This window comes from Somniosus microcephalus, chromosome 4 (assembly GCF_052327205.1).
Source record: "Somniosus microcephalus isolate GS21.2 chromosome 4, FLI_Smic_1.0, whole genome shotgun sequence".
Classification (NCBI taxonomy): Eukaryota; Metazoa; Chordata; class Chondrichthyes; order Squaliformes; family Somniosidae; genus Somniosus; species Somniosus microcephalus.
In genome coordinates this window covers 274,371,717-274,387,394 of record NC_140990.1, presented here as the reverse complement: position 1 = coordinate 274,387,394, position 15,678 = coordinate 274,371,717, and the positions used below count along the sequence as shown (strand labels likewise).

Genomic DNA, 15,678 nt, shown 5'->3' with positions numbered 1-15,678 from the left:
TACCATCACCGAGTCCCCCACCATCAACATCCCGGGGGGGTCACCATTGACCAGAAACTTAACTGGACCAGCCACATAAATACTGTGGCAACAAGAGCAGGTCAGAGGCTAGGTATTCTGCAGTGAGTGCCTCACCTCCTGACTCCCCAAAGCCTTTCCACCATCTACAAGGCACAAGTAAGAAGTGCGATGGAATACTCTCCACTTGCCTGGATGAGTGCAGCTGCAACAGCACTCAAGAAGCTCGATACCATCCATGACAAAGCAGCCCGTTTGATTGGCACCCCATCCACACCTTAAACATTCACTCCCTCCACCACCGGCGTACTGTGGCTGCAGTTTGTACCATCTACAAGATGCACTGCAGCAACTCGCCAAGGCTTCTTCGGCAGCACCTCCCAAACCCGCGACCTCTTCCATCTAGAAGGACAAGGGCAGCAGGCACATGGGAACGCCACCACCTCCAAGTTCCCCTCCAAGTCACACACCATCCTGACTTAGAAGTATATCGCTGATCTTTCATCGTCGCTGGGTCAAAATCCTGGAACTCCCTACCTAACAGCACTGTGGGATTACCTTCACCACACAGACTGCAGCGGTTCAAGAAGGCGGCTCACCACCACCTTTTCAAGCGCAACTAGGGATGGGCAATAAATGCTAGCCTTGCCAGCGACGCCCAGATTCCACAAGCGAATTTTTTAAAAACTCGTGCCCGGTGACTCACCATGTGCAGGTCCCACTTCTATACTACCCTTTAAAGTACACGCAGTGCCAGTTTATGAGCAGGTGCCTGCGAGTGTGAGGTCAAGTGATTGTGTCTCTTCTTCTCCATCACTCTCCTCTTGCTCTTCCTGCACTGGCTGGGCAGGTTAGAGTTCTTGGGTGTCTGAAAGGAGAAAGGCACAAGGGTAGTGGCAGTGAGGGGAGGGGGGGAAGCAAGATGTGCATGTTTACACCATCTTATAAGTGAGAAGGGATTGTGAGATGAGGAGGAAGTGGAATGTGAGAAGGAGGATTAGGTATGAGCATACTGTCATCTTCAATGGTTTCAGCCTCACCGATCGTCACAGCCTCAATGATGACCACCTCAAGCATGGTCTCCTCCAGCTGGGTCAGGATATGCAGGCTTGCCTGTCCCCCATTGGTTAGTTGCTGCTGCCTGCGGTTATGAGCCACCTTGCCCTGCACACGAAAGGAAAGTGTGTCAGTGAATGTGGTGCAATGTGTTTGGGTGATGTGTGTGTCAGTTCGTGTGGTGCAATGTGTTTGAGTGATGTGTGTGTCAGTGAGTGTGGTGCAATGTGTATGGGTGATGTGTGTGTCAGTGAGTGTGGTGCAATGTGTTTGGGTGATGTGTGTGTCAGTGAGTGTGGTGCAATGTGTATGGGTGATGTGTGTGTCAGTGAGTGTGGTGCAATGTGTATGGGTGATGTGTGTGTCAGTGAGTGTGGTGCAATGTGTATGGGTGATGTGTGTGTCAGTTCGTGTGGTGCAATGTGTTTGAGTGATGTGTGTGTCAGTGAGTGTGGTGCAATGTGTATGGGTGATGTGTGTGTCAGTGAGTGTGGTGCAATGTGTATGGGTGATGTGTGTGTCAGTGAGTGTGGTGCAATGTGTATGGGTGATGTGTGTGTCAGTGAGTGTGGTGCAATGTGTATGGGTGATGTGTGTGTCAGTGAGTGTGGTGCAATGTGTATGGGTGATGTGTGTGTCAGTGAGTGTGGTGCAATGTGTATGGGTGATGTGTGTGTCAGTGAGTGTGGTGCAATGTGTATGGGTGATGTGTGTGTCAGTGAGTGTGGTGCAATGTGTATGGGTGATGTGTGTGTCAGTGAGTGTGGTGCAATGTGTATGGGTGATGTGTGTGTCAGTGAGTGTGGTGCAATGTGTTTGGGTGATGTGCCTGTCATGGTTGAATAACTGACAGTGTGTGCAAGGTGTGAGATGTGGGTATGAGACTTGCAGCAGAGGTAAGTGTGTGAGGGTGAGGTGAAGCCATAAAGGTGAGGTATGTGATGTGATTGATAGAGATTGATAGGTGAATGATGGGGGTGTGGTGCATTGAACAGTGTGTGCAGTTGGTAGGAGACGGCTTTTGAAGATGCATTCATTGACCTTGCCAACTTGTGTGAGGTCATTAAACATCTCTCGCCACTGCATCCAGGTCCTCGAGGCAAGACTGCTGGCTGTGACCACTTCAACTATCTGCTCCCACTGCCTTCTGGCTGTGAGTCTGGAGAGCCTCCTGGCCCCCTGCGGGTAGAGGACCTGTCTCCTCTGTCCTACCCCCTGCTCAAAGGCCTCTAGTACTGTGTCGGGGAATCTTGGTGCCTTTTCTCTGCCATGTTGAGCCATAACTGAGTTGCCTTGACAACCAGTTCCAGCACCTGCTGAATGCAGAATGCACCTCCCCTTCAAGAGGTGCAGACTGCCTTTAAAAGTGGAGGCTAGCTTTAAATAGAGCTAGCCTTGCACGAACTTCGGCCTCCTGCTGAACGCTCAGCCACTCAGCAGCACTCTCAGCACTGGGCTGTACACATCAATAATGATAAGTAGCAGGCAGCACGAATGTCATGTGCTGCCTGCATTACTTTCAGCGGGCGCAGGCCCAATTGTGCATCATGATCCCCACACCCATTTTTGGGCATAATTGGATTTTTAGCCCATAATCTTGGTCAAGAGTGAGACCACTCAATAATCATTATGGATAGACCAAAAGCCAACAGGAACAGCCATGCCAAAACCTGGCATTGAAAAGGGCCAATCTGTAGAATTTACAGTGGAATTCTAACAACAAAAAATCAATCCAACACGAGAGATTCAGCATTTTTCAAGCACTGCTGTGCAGGATGGATGATCAGTTTTTTACCAAATAAAATTAAAGGTGCTTTTTCTTAATTTGGGCTCTGTGTCCATGTTTCTGGAAGCAACCTATGAGTACTGATTTTGCATGTTTATGCAGTAAAGTGGAGTTAGTCGTCATGTGGGCCAGCTCTCGAAATGAAAACATTATTTTGCTCGTGCGCAGGTCCCCTACTAGTGCTGTGAATTTGTTTTCAGGACTGCTTGAAATCTAACGTAGAGTCAATCCCATGCATCAGCATACTTGAGTCACGGCATTAATTTGTGTCATGCTGAACGTGCTCAATGTGTTTACAAGGCCAACCAGGTATTGGCAGCAAATCCGGAGATCTGGCAAAAACTGTGGCCTAGAAATTCAGTATAGCCACGTTTGGGGGCGCTACAGCCGGGCGGCTGCTAAAGTTTGTGCCCGGCGCAACTTCGCGCCACCTTCGCCGATATTCAGTGGCATCGCCCCAAGAGGTTGCTGCTGCGCTAAAACAGGCGATGCACGACTATCATTAGGCGCTAAGCCGGCGGCCCGGGGCGATACCCCCGAGGGCGGGCGCAGCGCAGGTTCGGCGAGTTGCTGATTGACGGCAGACACTCTGGCGCCGGTGAGCTCTTAAAGGGGGAGGGTGGATTTGTTTGCCTGCCACGCCCTGCACACTGCAGCCCTGAAGCAAGGCCTGACCACTGCTGCTTGATCTGTACAACGCCCAGGACTATGGAGAAGGCCAACGTTTGCACCCATTGCAGCCCCCATTATATGTTTCCAATCAATGCTATGGCTCTGAAGTTAAAGACAAGTGCAAAGCTGTGGCCTGAAGCCACAAGTACCTGTGCGAGTGTTGAGCCAAACCAGAAAGCTCTCTACCTTTGTCTCACTGCAAAGATCCGTCTCTCACAAAGAAGGAGTGTTGCAAAATGGCTGCCATTTCTACTGCAGGAGGAGTGCCCTTTAATTTGCGCCCCCCTCGCCCCGCAGCGACTGGGAACCGTTCCCCTCTACCAGTCGCTAGGGGCGCCAGGCGCACAATAGGCCGGCGCCACTGAATTTCCGGTTTGGGGCGCACAAAGGGCGTTGCACGATGAAATGACGTCAGGATCTGCGCGCGCAGCTGAGCGCGCGCAAAGGCTTTGCGCCGCCGCTAAATCTTTACTGAAGTTGGGGAGAGGCGCAGATCGCGCTGCGCCCGGCCGCTAGCCGCCTAGCGCCCCACATCTCCTCCTCCTAAGGCGCTAGCGGCTGGCGCAAACAACTGAATTTCTAGGCCTGTGTCTCTGCTGCTGTTAGTTGAAAACTGCGTAACTGTGCAAAAGCAGCATGCACAGATTGACGTAAGAAAACTACTAAGCACTTGGTTTGAGTATAAAACAAGGCTTTAATCAACTGTTTCACCACCATGAGTTTCTATTTACATCACTAGTTCCTAGTTACAAAAATGTCCTGAGCAAGCTGGGCCCACACCCGAGTATTTATACTTTCCTTGGACGGCGCCACCAGCTGGCCGCCCAGTGTTATCTCATGAGTCATTTTTACATGAATGGTAACATTCATGACATTCTTCCCGCCTGAAACGTTTGGAAGTCCGACGACTTCCTTCTAGCGGATATAACAGACCACGAAGAGCCGCAGTCGTTTCGATTTCTGTTTGTGGCCGGAATGCAGGTCTCCTTGGACCGTGTCTTAGTCCCTGGGTCGCTTGGTTCGTACAGGTAGGTTAACAGGGCCCATGTCGCCTTGATCGATCTGAGGGGGACTGGGGAGATCATGACTCCGGGTGCGGGTCCCCACAGGCGCAGAGCTGGCTTCATCTTGCTTGGTAGCTGGTGATTGTCCGGCGACCTGGCTTCGGGTGGCCATCCCGTGGGGAGCGCTCTGCTCCCCGAGTTGATTCGGCGGAGTAGCCGGCAGATCCCTTGATGTCCCGGGTAGGGTGTCATTCTCAAAGGAGCGCAGAGTATCGGCATAATTAATATGGATCCCTCTATCGGTGGGGTCCATGGGACCAGTTTGACAGGGAGCCAGATCTCGGAGTGAAACGGTGGCCTCTCGGCCATCAGGGTACAACACGTGCGCGTATGTGGGATTAACGTCTGTTAGTTCCACCTCGTCGACGAGGGGATCATTCTTGGAAGATTGAACGAATCTTCGGAGCAGCACGGGGCCGGGAGCTGCCAACCATGATGGTAGGGACGTCCCATGAGTGGAGCGACGCTGGAACCCGAAGAATCGTTCGTGAGGAGTAACATTGGTGGACGTAGAAAGAAGGGACCTGATGGAATGCAACACGTCAGGGAGCATAGTTTCCCACTGCTGGTCTGGTAGGTTGCGTGACCTCAGTGCAAGACGAACAGTGTTCCAAATGATAGCGTTGTATCTCTCAACCTGTCCGTTACCGATGGGATGATACGGTGTCTTCTTACTTGTGGCGATTCCCCGTTGGGAAAGATAACTTTTAAGTTCGTTTGACATGAAGGAGGGACCCCAATCAGAGTGGATGAAATTGGCCATACCGCACAGGGAAAAGACCTGATCGAGGCATTTGATCACTGTGGAAGTAAGCATATTGGGACAGGGGAAAGCAAAGGGAAAGCGTGAATATTCGTCCACCATAGTAAGCAAGTAGTTGAGGAAGGCAATGGCCCTTTAAAGTCAATGCTGAGTCGCTGCATAGGCTGTATAGCGTGTATGAGCGAGCCATCCAACGGATGGAAGAATTGCGGTTTTAATTCTGCGCAAATTCTACAAGTGGAACATGTTCTTTTCACGTCTTCTGTAGAAAATGGGAGATTTTTAGATTGCACAAACATACGGGTAACGCCAGGATGGCATAAGTCAGTATAAAGATCCGCAAGAGTCGAAGTTGACAGAGAAGAGCAGAATGTACGCATGAGGGTATCCAGAGTCACATTCTCTTTGCCGGGTCGATAATGGTGCAGCCAAAGGTGGCCAATTCCATCCTCCAGAGCTGTATTTTGTTATTCTTGATCTTAGTGCATTTCCGGTTATCCAGCATAAAGGCCACGGAGCGCTGATCGGTTATAAGCGTGAAATGGCGACGAGCGAGAAAATTACTCCGTTTACGTACTGCTTCGATGATAGCCGTAGCCTCCTTCTCGACAGGAGGATAATGGAGCACGCTACCCTGCAAAGTTCTGGACAGAAATGCAACGGGTCGACCACCTTGATTCAAGGTAGCCGAAATCGCCACCTCTGATGCATCACTCTCGACCACGAAAGGGAGATTTTCATCGATGGAACGAAGCGTGGCTTTTTCCGGTTGTCGCTTGAGGAGGTTGAAAGTTGAAATAGCCGTTGCTTCACGTGAAGCAGGGGCTGGACCTTGTCGGAGAAGTGGGGTATCCACTTCGCATAATAGGCGAACATGCCGAGTGCCCGACGAAGAGAGCCGAGATTCGTAGGGGGAGGGAGCTCCTGAAGTGGACAAAGTCACTCTGGATCCGGTTTGATGACACCACTGCCCACCCAGTAGCCAAGGATATTGACTGATGGTACTGATTTCACAGATTTCGACTCATTTAAGGTTAAGTTGCGATGACGGAGAACGTCAAAAAATTTCTGGAGGTTGGCATCATGCTCCTTCTGGTCATGACCAGCAATGGTGATATTATCCAGATATGGAAAAGTGTCCGTTAAGTTCTCCTGTTTGACTAGGCTATCCATTGCCCGTTGAAAGACGGCCACCCCATTGGTGACCCCAAATGGAAGGCGAAAAAACTGGTAAAGCCGACCATTGGCCTCAAAGGCCGTATACTTTTTGTCAGAGTCTTTTAACGGTGCTTGATGGTGCGTGCTCTTTAAGTCAAAAGTTGAAAATACCTTGTAGTTGGCAAGGTTATTGACCATGTCATCGATGCGTGGTAGTGGATAGGCATCCAGGTCGGTATACTGGTTAATAGTTTGCGAGTAATCGATGCAAAGACATTTCTTGTGTTGCTTCAGAGGATTTTTAACAATGACGACTTGAGCCCGCCAGGGAGATGAACATGGCTCAATGATACCGTCAGCTAGAAGGCGAGAGGTCTCTGTCTCGATGAAGGATAGATCATCTTGGCTGAAATGTCATGATTTAGTGACTATGGGCTTACATCGGGGGGAAAGATTGGCAAACAAGGAGGGCTCGTCGAGCGAAGCCACCGAAAGCGCACAAAACGGTACTTTGGAAATAGTAAGCTCCGGCTTTGACCCTCCAAACTCGAAAGTGAGTCTTTTGTGTTGTTTCTGGAAATCCTGTCCCAGGAGCACATCACTGCATAGGTTTTTGAGCACCCCGAGCCGGGTGGAGAAATAAGTGCGGCCATTGAGAATAAGGTCGACAAGTCAAAAGCCGGAAGAATTGGTGGTCAGTGTCGTCAGAGCCATTGCAATTTCCCTGTCCGAGGGGTAAATACGCAGTTTTAACTTACTGACAGCCCGCTCACTAATGAAGCTGTCAGAGCTGCATGAGTCGATTAGTGCACTCAAAATGTGTCCATTTACCGAAACCTTCATGGCTGCATGGGACAGACTTTGGGGAAAAACAGCTGTGATGGGAGGAGGAGCAGTTTTACCCTTGACAGCTATAACCTTAGTAGTGGTTCTTGGGGGAGGAGCAGTTTCATAGATAGCAGCTGTAACCTTAGTAGTGGCTCTTGGGGTGGAGCAGTTTTATAGATAGTAGCTGCAAAACTAACAGGGGCTCTTGACCGGTATACCTTAGAAAAGTGGCCTTTCTTACTAACAGAGGCTCTTGACTGGCATACCTTAGGAAAGTGACCTTTCTTACTACAATGATTGCAGGTTGCGTTACGAGCAGGACAAAATTTCCTATTGTGGATTGCACCTCCACAGAAGAAACACTTCCTTCCTGACTGCCAAGATGCCGTTAGGGCAGGGTCGTCATCAGTGAGGGCTTCTAGGGTAGGGCTGTCATCAGCTAGGTTAGAGTCATCATCAGTGAGGGCTTCCGCCCGAGGCCTATCGAAGGAGTCACTAAAACTGATTAACAGCAGCCCATGCACGTGGTAAAAGATAGGTATCTGCATTCCTCTTTGCTAAGTCTAGAGAACATGCCTGGTCATAGGCAGCCTGTAACTCGAGGATTTTATTCTCCAACAGACGCTGGCATATGAAGGGAGACGCAATCCCATTAATAAAGGAATCACGAATTAACTCCTCCTGGTACTGCTCAGCTGTGACAGCTTTAAGATTACAATCCTTGCTGAGCCTGCAAAGCTTTTGAAGGAATTCGTCAAGTGATTCCCCGGGTTGTTGTCGAGTTGTGGCCAGTAGATGCCGAGCAAAAATTTCGTTTGGGGCCTTAACATATAGTCACTGTAATATTAGGATAGCGGAGTCATAGTCTACACAGTCTTCGATATAGTCAAACACATGAGGAGATACATAATTGGCAAGTATAATTTATTAGGAACATTTTCACCACACACCCTGAAGAAGTTGCTAAAGGGATCAAGGGGTATGGGGAGAAAGCAGGGACCGGGTACTGAATTTGGATGATCAGCCATGATCGCATTGAATGGCGGCGCAGGCTTGAGGGGCCGAATGGCCTACTCCTGCTCCTATCTTCTATGTTTCTATGTATGATACCAGTGTTTCCATACCTTAGCAGTTGTAGGTGAATTCAGGTCCAAGTCAAGACGGGCGGGTCTGAGTAGTTTGTCCATGATGGATTGATTACTACGTCGGAGTTCCCTTCTACAGTTGAAGTCATAGCTGGCTGTTCCCGAAATCACTCAGTGCGTGGAGCCGACACACAGTTGATTAAATTGACGTAAGAAAACTACTAAGCACTTGGTTTGAGTATAAAACAAGGCTTTAATCAACTGTTTCACAACCACGAGTTTCTAGTTACTGTACATCACTAGTTCCTGGTTACAAATACGTCCTGAGCAAGCTTGGCCCACGTCCGAGTATTTATACTTTCCTTGGACGGTGCCACCAGCTGGCCGCCCAGTGTTATCTCATGAGTCATTTCTACATGAATGGTAAGATTCATGGCACAGATTGCTTTCAAAGCCCTGGACTCAGAGCCTAAATTAAGTCCAATAATTTCACTAAGGCCTTCTACTGCACATCACCAATAGATACTGCTTAGGGCGGTGTGTCGGTGTCCAGGGAGTCTGCCTGAAACAGGCATTAGTCCCATTACCTATGTAAATTGGGGGCCTAATGTCTATTTCCTGCCCCTTTCCGATATTGGATTGCACCGTGCCTGCTGCGGTCAGTTTTCTCAGGTTCAGCAGCCAAATCAGCGGTCTTTATAGGAACAAAAAGTTTAAAAACATTTTACTTAATTGAATGTGGAACCAGATAGGAGGACTGCGCCACATTAAAGCTGCAGGCAGCTGCCAGCCACTGCTTGCCCCAGCTCCCCCTCATCTGATCTCCTACTTCCCTCCCTCTGGACTCACGGTAGGTGCAGTGCTGGTATCCCTGCCGGCTGATCTTTGGCTTCTTCGTGACTGGCGTCCCCAGAATGGTGGTTGTGTCCTGATGATGCAGGTGGACCAATTTTGCATGACCCTCTTGCTCATCAGTTTTTGGCATGAGTGAATGAATTTCTAGGGCATGTTATCAATGACAATCGCCACTTAACACTAATGGTTTTTCAATCTCACTTTTCAAACATTCACAAAGTAAAGATCTGAAACTTTCACAAATAATTCAGCAAGTTAGAATTTTGTGATGTTCATAGTTGTATCATTGTGGATGAGGTTATAAATAAATTAAATTTGAATTGCACAAAATATATTTTTCTCCACAATATAGTGAAAACAAAGATGTTCAACCAGACTGAGGTAAAAGTAATTTTCTTTTTGAATACAGACATGGAAAGTGATAAAGAAAATATCAATGTCAGTGACATTTTACTCAGGATAAAAACAGATATGTTTGAAAGTAATTGGAAAGAAAATCAGAGTGAAGCTGTAGTGCATCACTTCCACCAGCCCAATCCTGCCAAATATTGCTCACTTGCTGTTTCTTTAGAAACAAAGATAAATCATATTTTCATATCTGACATGGGATAGAAGGAAATGCCATAGAGGGTGAGCAGCAAAGGTTCACCAGACTGATTCCTGAGATGGCAGGACTGTTGTATGAGGAGAGATTGGGTCGACTAGGCCTGTATTCACTAGAGTTTAGAAGAATGAGAGGGGTTCTCATTGAAACGTCTAAAATTCTGACAGAGCTAGACAGACTGGATGCAGGGAGGATGTTTCCCCTGACTGGGGGGTCTAGAACGAGGATACGGGGTAGTGTGGCAGAGCCACTAAGGGACTCTGAGCAACTGTATATAATTCCCTTTAACGATGTTTTGCTCTAACCTAAGCCTGTACCAGCCTGTTAGTGATTTCTGTGTTTGTACATACTGTTTGCATGTACGGGGTGCGGTCCCTTTAAGACCGCAGCAAAGCGCGGGTAAACGCGATGACGTCATGCCGTTAATCACGTGACCACCCAAGCGCGGGAGAAACGTGATGACGTCATGACACCATCCACAGAACCGCCCTAGCAGTCCTCGTGGAGCCTCCGACCAGCAAAGACCTGTTTTTGTGGTTCTCCTGTACAATCTGTTAAACTCGTTAGTTTTGCATTAAAACTCGTTTGTTGATCGCCTGAGTCGAACTCGATTCTTAGATAGGAATTAGAGGCAATTCCTACATTGGTGACCCCCGTCTTTTGCGGACATTTTTCGCGAAACGAACACGACATGGAGGCCAACGCCGTTTCTTTGAAGCTACCACAGTTCTGGGAGCAGCAGGCGACCTCGTGGTTCATCCAGGTCGAAGCACAGTTCGCCCTGAGAGGCATCGTGGCGGATCAAATTAGATACCTCTACGTCGTCTCGGCACTCGAGAGCTCCACCGCCTCGCGGATCATCAGCCTCCTCGGATGACATGGACCGAGCATTCTCCGACACCAAAACCGCCCTCGCCAACGCGACCATGCTGGCACACCCTTTACCAGGAGCCACCATCGCCCTCACCACCGACGCGTCACACTACGCAATCGGTGCCGTTCAGGAGCAGTGGGTGAACGGGACGTGGCAGCCGTTGGCGTTCTTCAGCCGACAACTTAGACGGAGTGAAAGATCCTATAGCACTTTCGAGCGGGAGTTGCTAGCCCTTTTTCTGGCCGTCCGCCATTTCCGGTTCCTGCTGGAAGGACGTCCTTTCACCGCTTTTGTGGACCATAAGCCACTCATCTTTGCCATGGCCAAGGCCGCCGAACCGTGGTCAGCTCGACAGCAACGTCAGCTGACTTACATATCCGAATTTACTACGGATATCCAGCATGTGGCCGGTAAGGACAACCTGGTGGCAGACTGCCTCTCCCGCGCGACTGTCAATGCAGTCCATCTGGGCATCGACTACGCCCTCATGGCAGCAGACCAAGTCTCAGACCCAGAGGTGCAGGCTTACCGAGCCAACATCACTAGTCTCCAGTTGGCCGACGTTGAGTTTCATTCGGCAGGTACCATGCTGCTCTGCGACGTCTCCATACGGGACCCTTGCCCTGTCGTGTCGGTCACCTGGCGCCGTAAGATTTTCGACGCCATTCATGGGTTGTCGCACCCTGGAACGAAGGCATCTCAGAAGCTCATGTCAGCTAAGTTCGTTTGGCACGGCATGCGTAAGGACGTCCGTGTCTGGGCCAAAACCTGCGTCGTCTGTCAAAGGGCCAAGGTACAGCGCCACGTCAAGGCCCCATTGGCCACCTTCACGGTTCCGGAGCGGCGTTTCGACCACGTCAATGTGGACCTGGTAGGACCACTTCCACCTTCACACGGTTTTTCTCACATTCTGACCATGGTAGACCGCACCACCAGATGGCCAGAAGCGGTGCCCCTGTCGTCCACTACTGCGGCGGACGTGGCCAGGGCGTTCATTTCTTCCTGGGTCGCCCGTTTTGGAGTACCCACTGACATTTCTTTGGATCGAGGACCGCAGTTTTACTCCGAGCTCTGGAATGCAGTGGCTCAGGGACTCGGCGTCAAATTGCACCGCACTACAGCCTACCACCCTCAAGCGAATGGCCTCTGTGAATGTTTTCACAGATCGCTGAAAGCCTCCCTGAGGGCCAGCCTTCAGGACGCTGGATGGGCGGACAAGCTACCGTGGGTTCTGTTGGGCCTTTGCACGGCCCCCAAAGAAGACCTTCACTCTTCCTCTGCAGAGTTGGTTTATGGTCAGCCGTTGCGAGTCCCAGGGGATTTCCTGCCAACGCCGACGGAGCCATGGTCCGCGTCAGGTCAGCTTCACAGTCATCAGAAGGCAGCCAGATGTTTCGCGCCAGTCCCCACATCGCACCATGGGCTTCAGAGATCGCACGTGCCCACAGAGCTAAAAAGGGCCAAATACGTTTTCATCCGCCACGATGCACACCGGGATCCGCTCAAGGCCCCGTATACTGGTCCTTTCCGCGTGCTAGAGGCAGGCGACAAGACCTTCACGGTGGAGGTCGGTGGTAAACTGGACCACATTTCAGTCGACCGGTTAAAGCCGGCACACTTGGATCGTGACCGCCCCGTCGAGACAGCACAGCCGCCAAGACAAGGTCGGCCACCCACCGTCGTCACTCCGGTGCAAGTGCAATTGCCCGCTCGACCGCCAGCCGTCCAGCAGCCTCCGCTTCGGGAGTACAGGAGTCGTTCTGACAGGCTTGTCAGACCCCCTCACCATTTGACTTTTTCTGTTAAAGAGAATTCTGGGGGGGCGCATGTGGCAGAGCCACTAAGGGACTCTGAGCAACTGTATATAATTCCCTTTAACGATGTTTTGCTCTAACCTAAGCCTGTACCGGTCTGTTAGTGATTTCTGTGTTTGTACATACTGTTTGCATGTACGGGGCGCAGTCCCTTTACGACCGCAACAAAGCGCGGGTAAACGAGATGACGTCATGCCGTTAATCACGTGACCACCCAAGCGCGGGAGAAACGCGATGACGTCATGACGCCATCCACGGGACCGCCCTAGCAGTCCTCGTGGAGCCTCCGACCAGCAAAGACCTGTTTTCGTGGTTCTCCTGTACAATCTGTTAAACTCGTTAGTTTTGCATTAAAACTCGTTTGTTGATCGCCTGAGTCGAACTCGATTCTTAGATAGGAATTAGAGGCAATTCCTACATTAGGACGGAGAGGAGAAATTTCTTCACTCAGAGGGTAGTGAACCTGTGGAATTCTCTACCACAGAAGGCTGTGGAGGCCAAGTCACTGAATATATTTAAGAAGGAGATCGATAGATTTCCAGACACAAAAGGCATCAAAAGGTATGGGGAGAGAGCGGGAATATGGTATTGAGATAGAGGATCAGCCATGATCATATTGAATGGCGGAGCAGGCTCGAAGGGCCGAATGGCCTACTCCTGCTCCTATTTTTTTTCTATGTTTCTATGAAACTGCCTACATATTTCACTTGCCTGTGCATATATTGTAGTGATGCAAATGTTAAACCTCTAGGTTTACAGATCATAAAAATCTGTATGATATAATTTTGATATTAAATTTTATATTAGTATCAGTGGTTCCCTTCACCACTGCCATCATGAGGCACAATCATTATATTACACAGTAGATTTTTACAACAATCCCTTTAGGTATTGGCCAAAAGCAGAATAAATGTCCAGAGCATTGAGGTGGATACTTTTGATCATTTTCTCAAAGGACGTTGTAGCAAACAGTAACGTTAAAGTAAATCAAAAGATACAAGCAGCCACCTTATTCTTTTAGGCACTTGAACAGCCTTAGTTATTATCAGCAATGCACGTACCTTCAGTAAAGCATGCATCAGGCTCCGTGGATTCTTCTGGTGTTTCTTCTGGCTGCTCCCCCTCTCCAGGTGGACTTATGTCAACTGTGCTCCCTTCAGATGAGCTGCTTTCAGCCAGTTTCTGTCAAGGAAACCCAAATATACGCTATTTACCAGAATATATCATTTAAGTATCGAACAGCCAAGCAGGTTATAGCCTCTGAGCAGTGGATTTGATGTTGCCAAGATTTTTTTACAATTATTATATTGAATATAAGTTGAAATGACTTTGTAAAGCTTGTATTACCATGAAATTGCATGTGGATACATGCATAAAGTAAACTGATATACATATCCATTACATTCAAAAGAATATTTACGCCACTTCTAAAGAAGGCATGAAATATTTATGAAAAATATACATTTAATCCAACACTCCAGGTGTAATCTTCATTGACATGAAAATACACTTTACCATTCAGTGTGTAAGGAATTCCGAACTTCTGCAATTTCTGAGCATCAGAAAGGAAGATCAGTACATTAGCTATAGGACAATTGTTACACATTTTTAAACTTTTGTTTGCTACTAAAATGGATGAACTAGGGCAGCAGCGCTCATGGATCAAAGTGGTACACACACTTGCCCTGGAGTTTTATATAGAAAGTGCATATTCCTGTTGATTCAATTTGCAGAGTCTGGCGTTTTCATTGTAAAAGATTTAAATCATCTGCCAATTAAATTCTTTTACAGTTTTTGTAATGACAGAAACAAATTGTCTATATGTCAACAGTGAACAAGCCTGGGTACCACTCTGAAATATGAGAATCAGTAGCTGGGCATTCCATTTGTGTACTGTGGGATACAAGATATTTTGCACAAATTCATCTATTACAGCATTCATGGCTGCCCTGACAAACCAACTGAAAAACGATGATGTAAGCAGGCAAATACATGGAAGATTATTATTTAATAATATAAAATTAAAAATATGTTTCCTTAAAAATGCCTTAAAAGTTGTCAATTCACAGCTAGCTAAAATAAGAACTATGTCATTCTTGTTTTATAAGTAAGAAGTTCCTCAAAATTACAATAAAGCCTAAATTAAGGACAGTGCCACTATTTTGATTTCTCAACTGAGCTGGGTTAAGGGCCTGTAAAGCTTTGTTATAGAAAATATAAGTCACTCCACTTAAAAGCAAGTTAGATAAGGCAAATTTGATCCACATGTAGATTCCTCCCTCCATTTATTTCTGTGACAAGAAACTTCTATTTGCAATAAGTAATTTCATTACAAATGCAACTTTTCCAACTTAGCTATGCACCCCAGTCATCCACAATAACTTTGTGCCTTCTTACTCGTCACTCTCCATCATTAGTACCTATTAATGGCTCACAGTTTCATAACCAAAGCCTCAGTAAGCATTAAAGCTGTAATGTTCCACAATACAATAGCAGAAAGCAATCTGAATGGGCTCAAGGCAGTGCATTCTATTCAAAAAGCAGCATTTTAATTTGAGACTGAATAAGGAATTATTTATTTTAAATTATGTCCACCTAACTTACAGTTTGTTAACATGTATCAGCTGTCAATCACAGTGACATGTGGGAGCAAAGGACTATGCGCCAGGTATCTGTCAATTACAGCAACATATTCCCAGACATCAGTATGATTGACAGTGGGTATTTTTTGTGATATTCTATTAAAGTGAATTGCATTTTAGTGATTTAAGTATTCCACTGCACTCAAAAGCTTAAGTTAAAAACATGAACACACTCAAATTCAGTCACCTATTAAAATACATTTTGACACAAAGGAGATTCTCCACAATTACATTCTGATTGCACTTATTGTGATACACTGCAGGTAAAATTGGCAATTCTTACAAAGTGAGAGTAAGATGTTTTATCATCTTTTAAAAAGGTTGTGACATCAATAATATAATCCAGCCTACTCTCTAAACTGTCAATCACTACAATATTTGAATTTACAAAAATGTATGGTCCATGTCTTATATGCTAATCTATTTCAAAGCAAGTAGCTTAGATCAGTTACCTCTTTG

At 47.7% G+C, this 15,678-nt stretch overlaps 1 protein-coding gene across 3 annotated transcripts in view; it reads right to left on the bottom strand.

Annotated features, from left to right (window-relative positions):
• Positions 1–15,678, bottom strand: part of scn1laa (sodium channel, voltage-gated, type I-like, alpha) — a 199,902-nt gene that overhangs the window by 81,663 nt on the left and 102,561 nt on the right. For all 3 annotated transcript variants that reach the window (XM_085986444.1, XM_085986442.1, XM_085986443.1), the window contains exon 17: positions 13,639–13,759. In XM_085986444.1, coding sequence (XP_085842570.1) covers positions 13,639–13,759 — 121 coding nt within the window. The remainder of the gene's footprint in view (positions 1–13,638; positions 13,760–15,678) is intronic.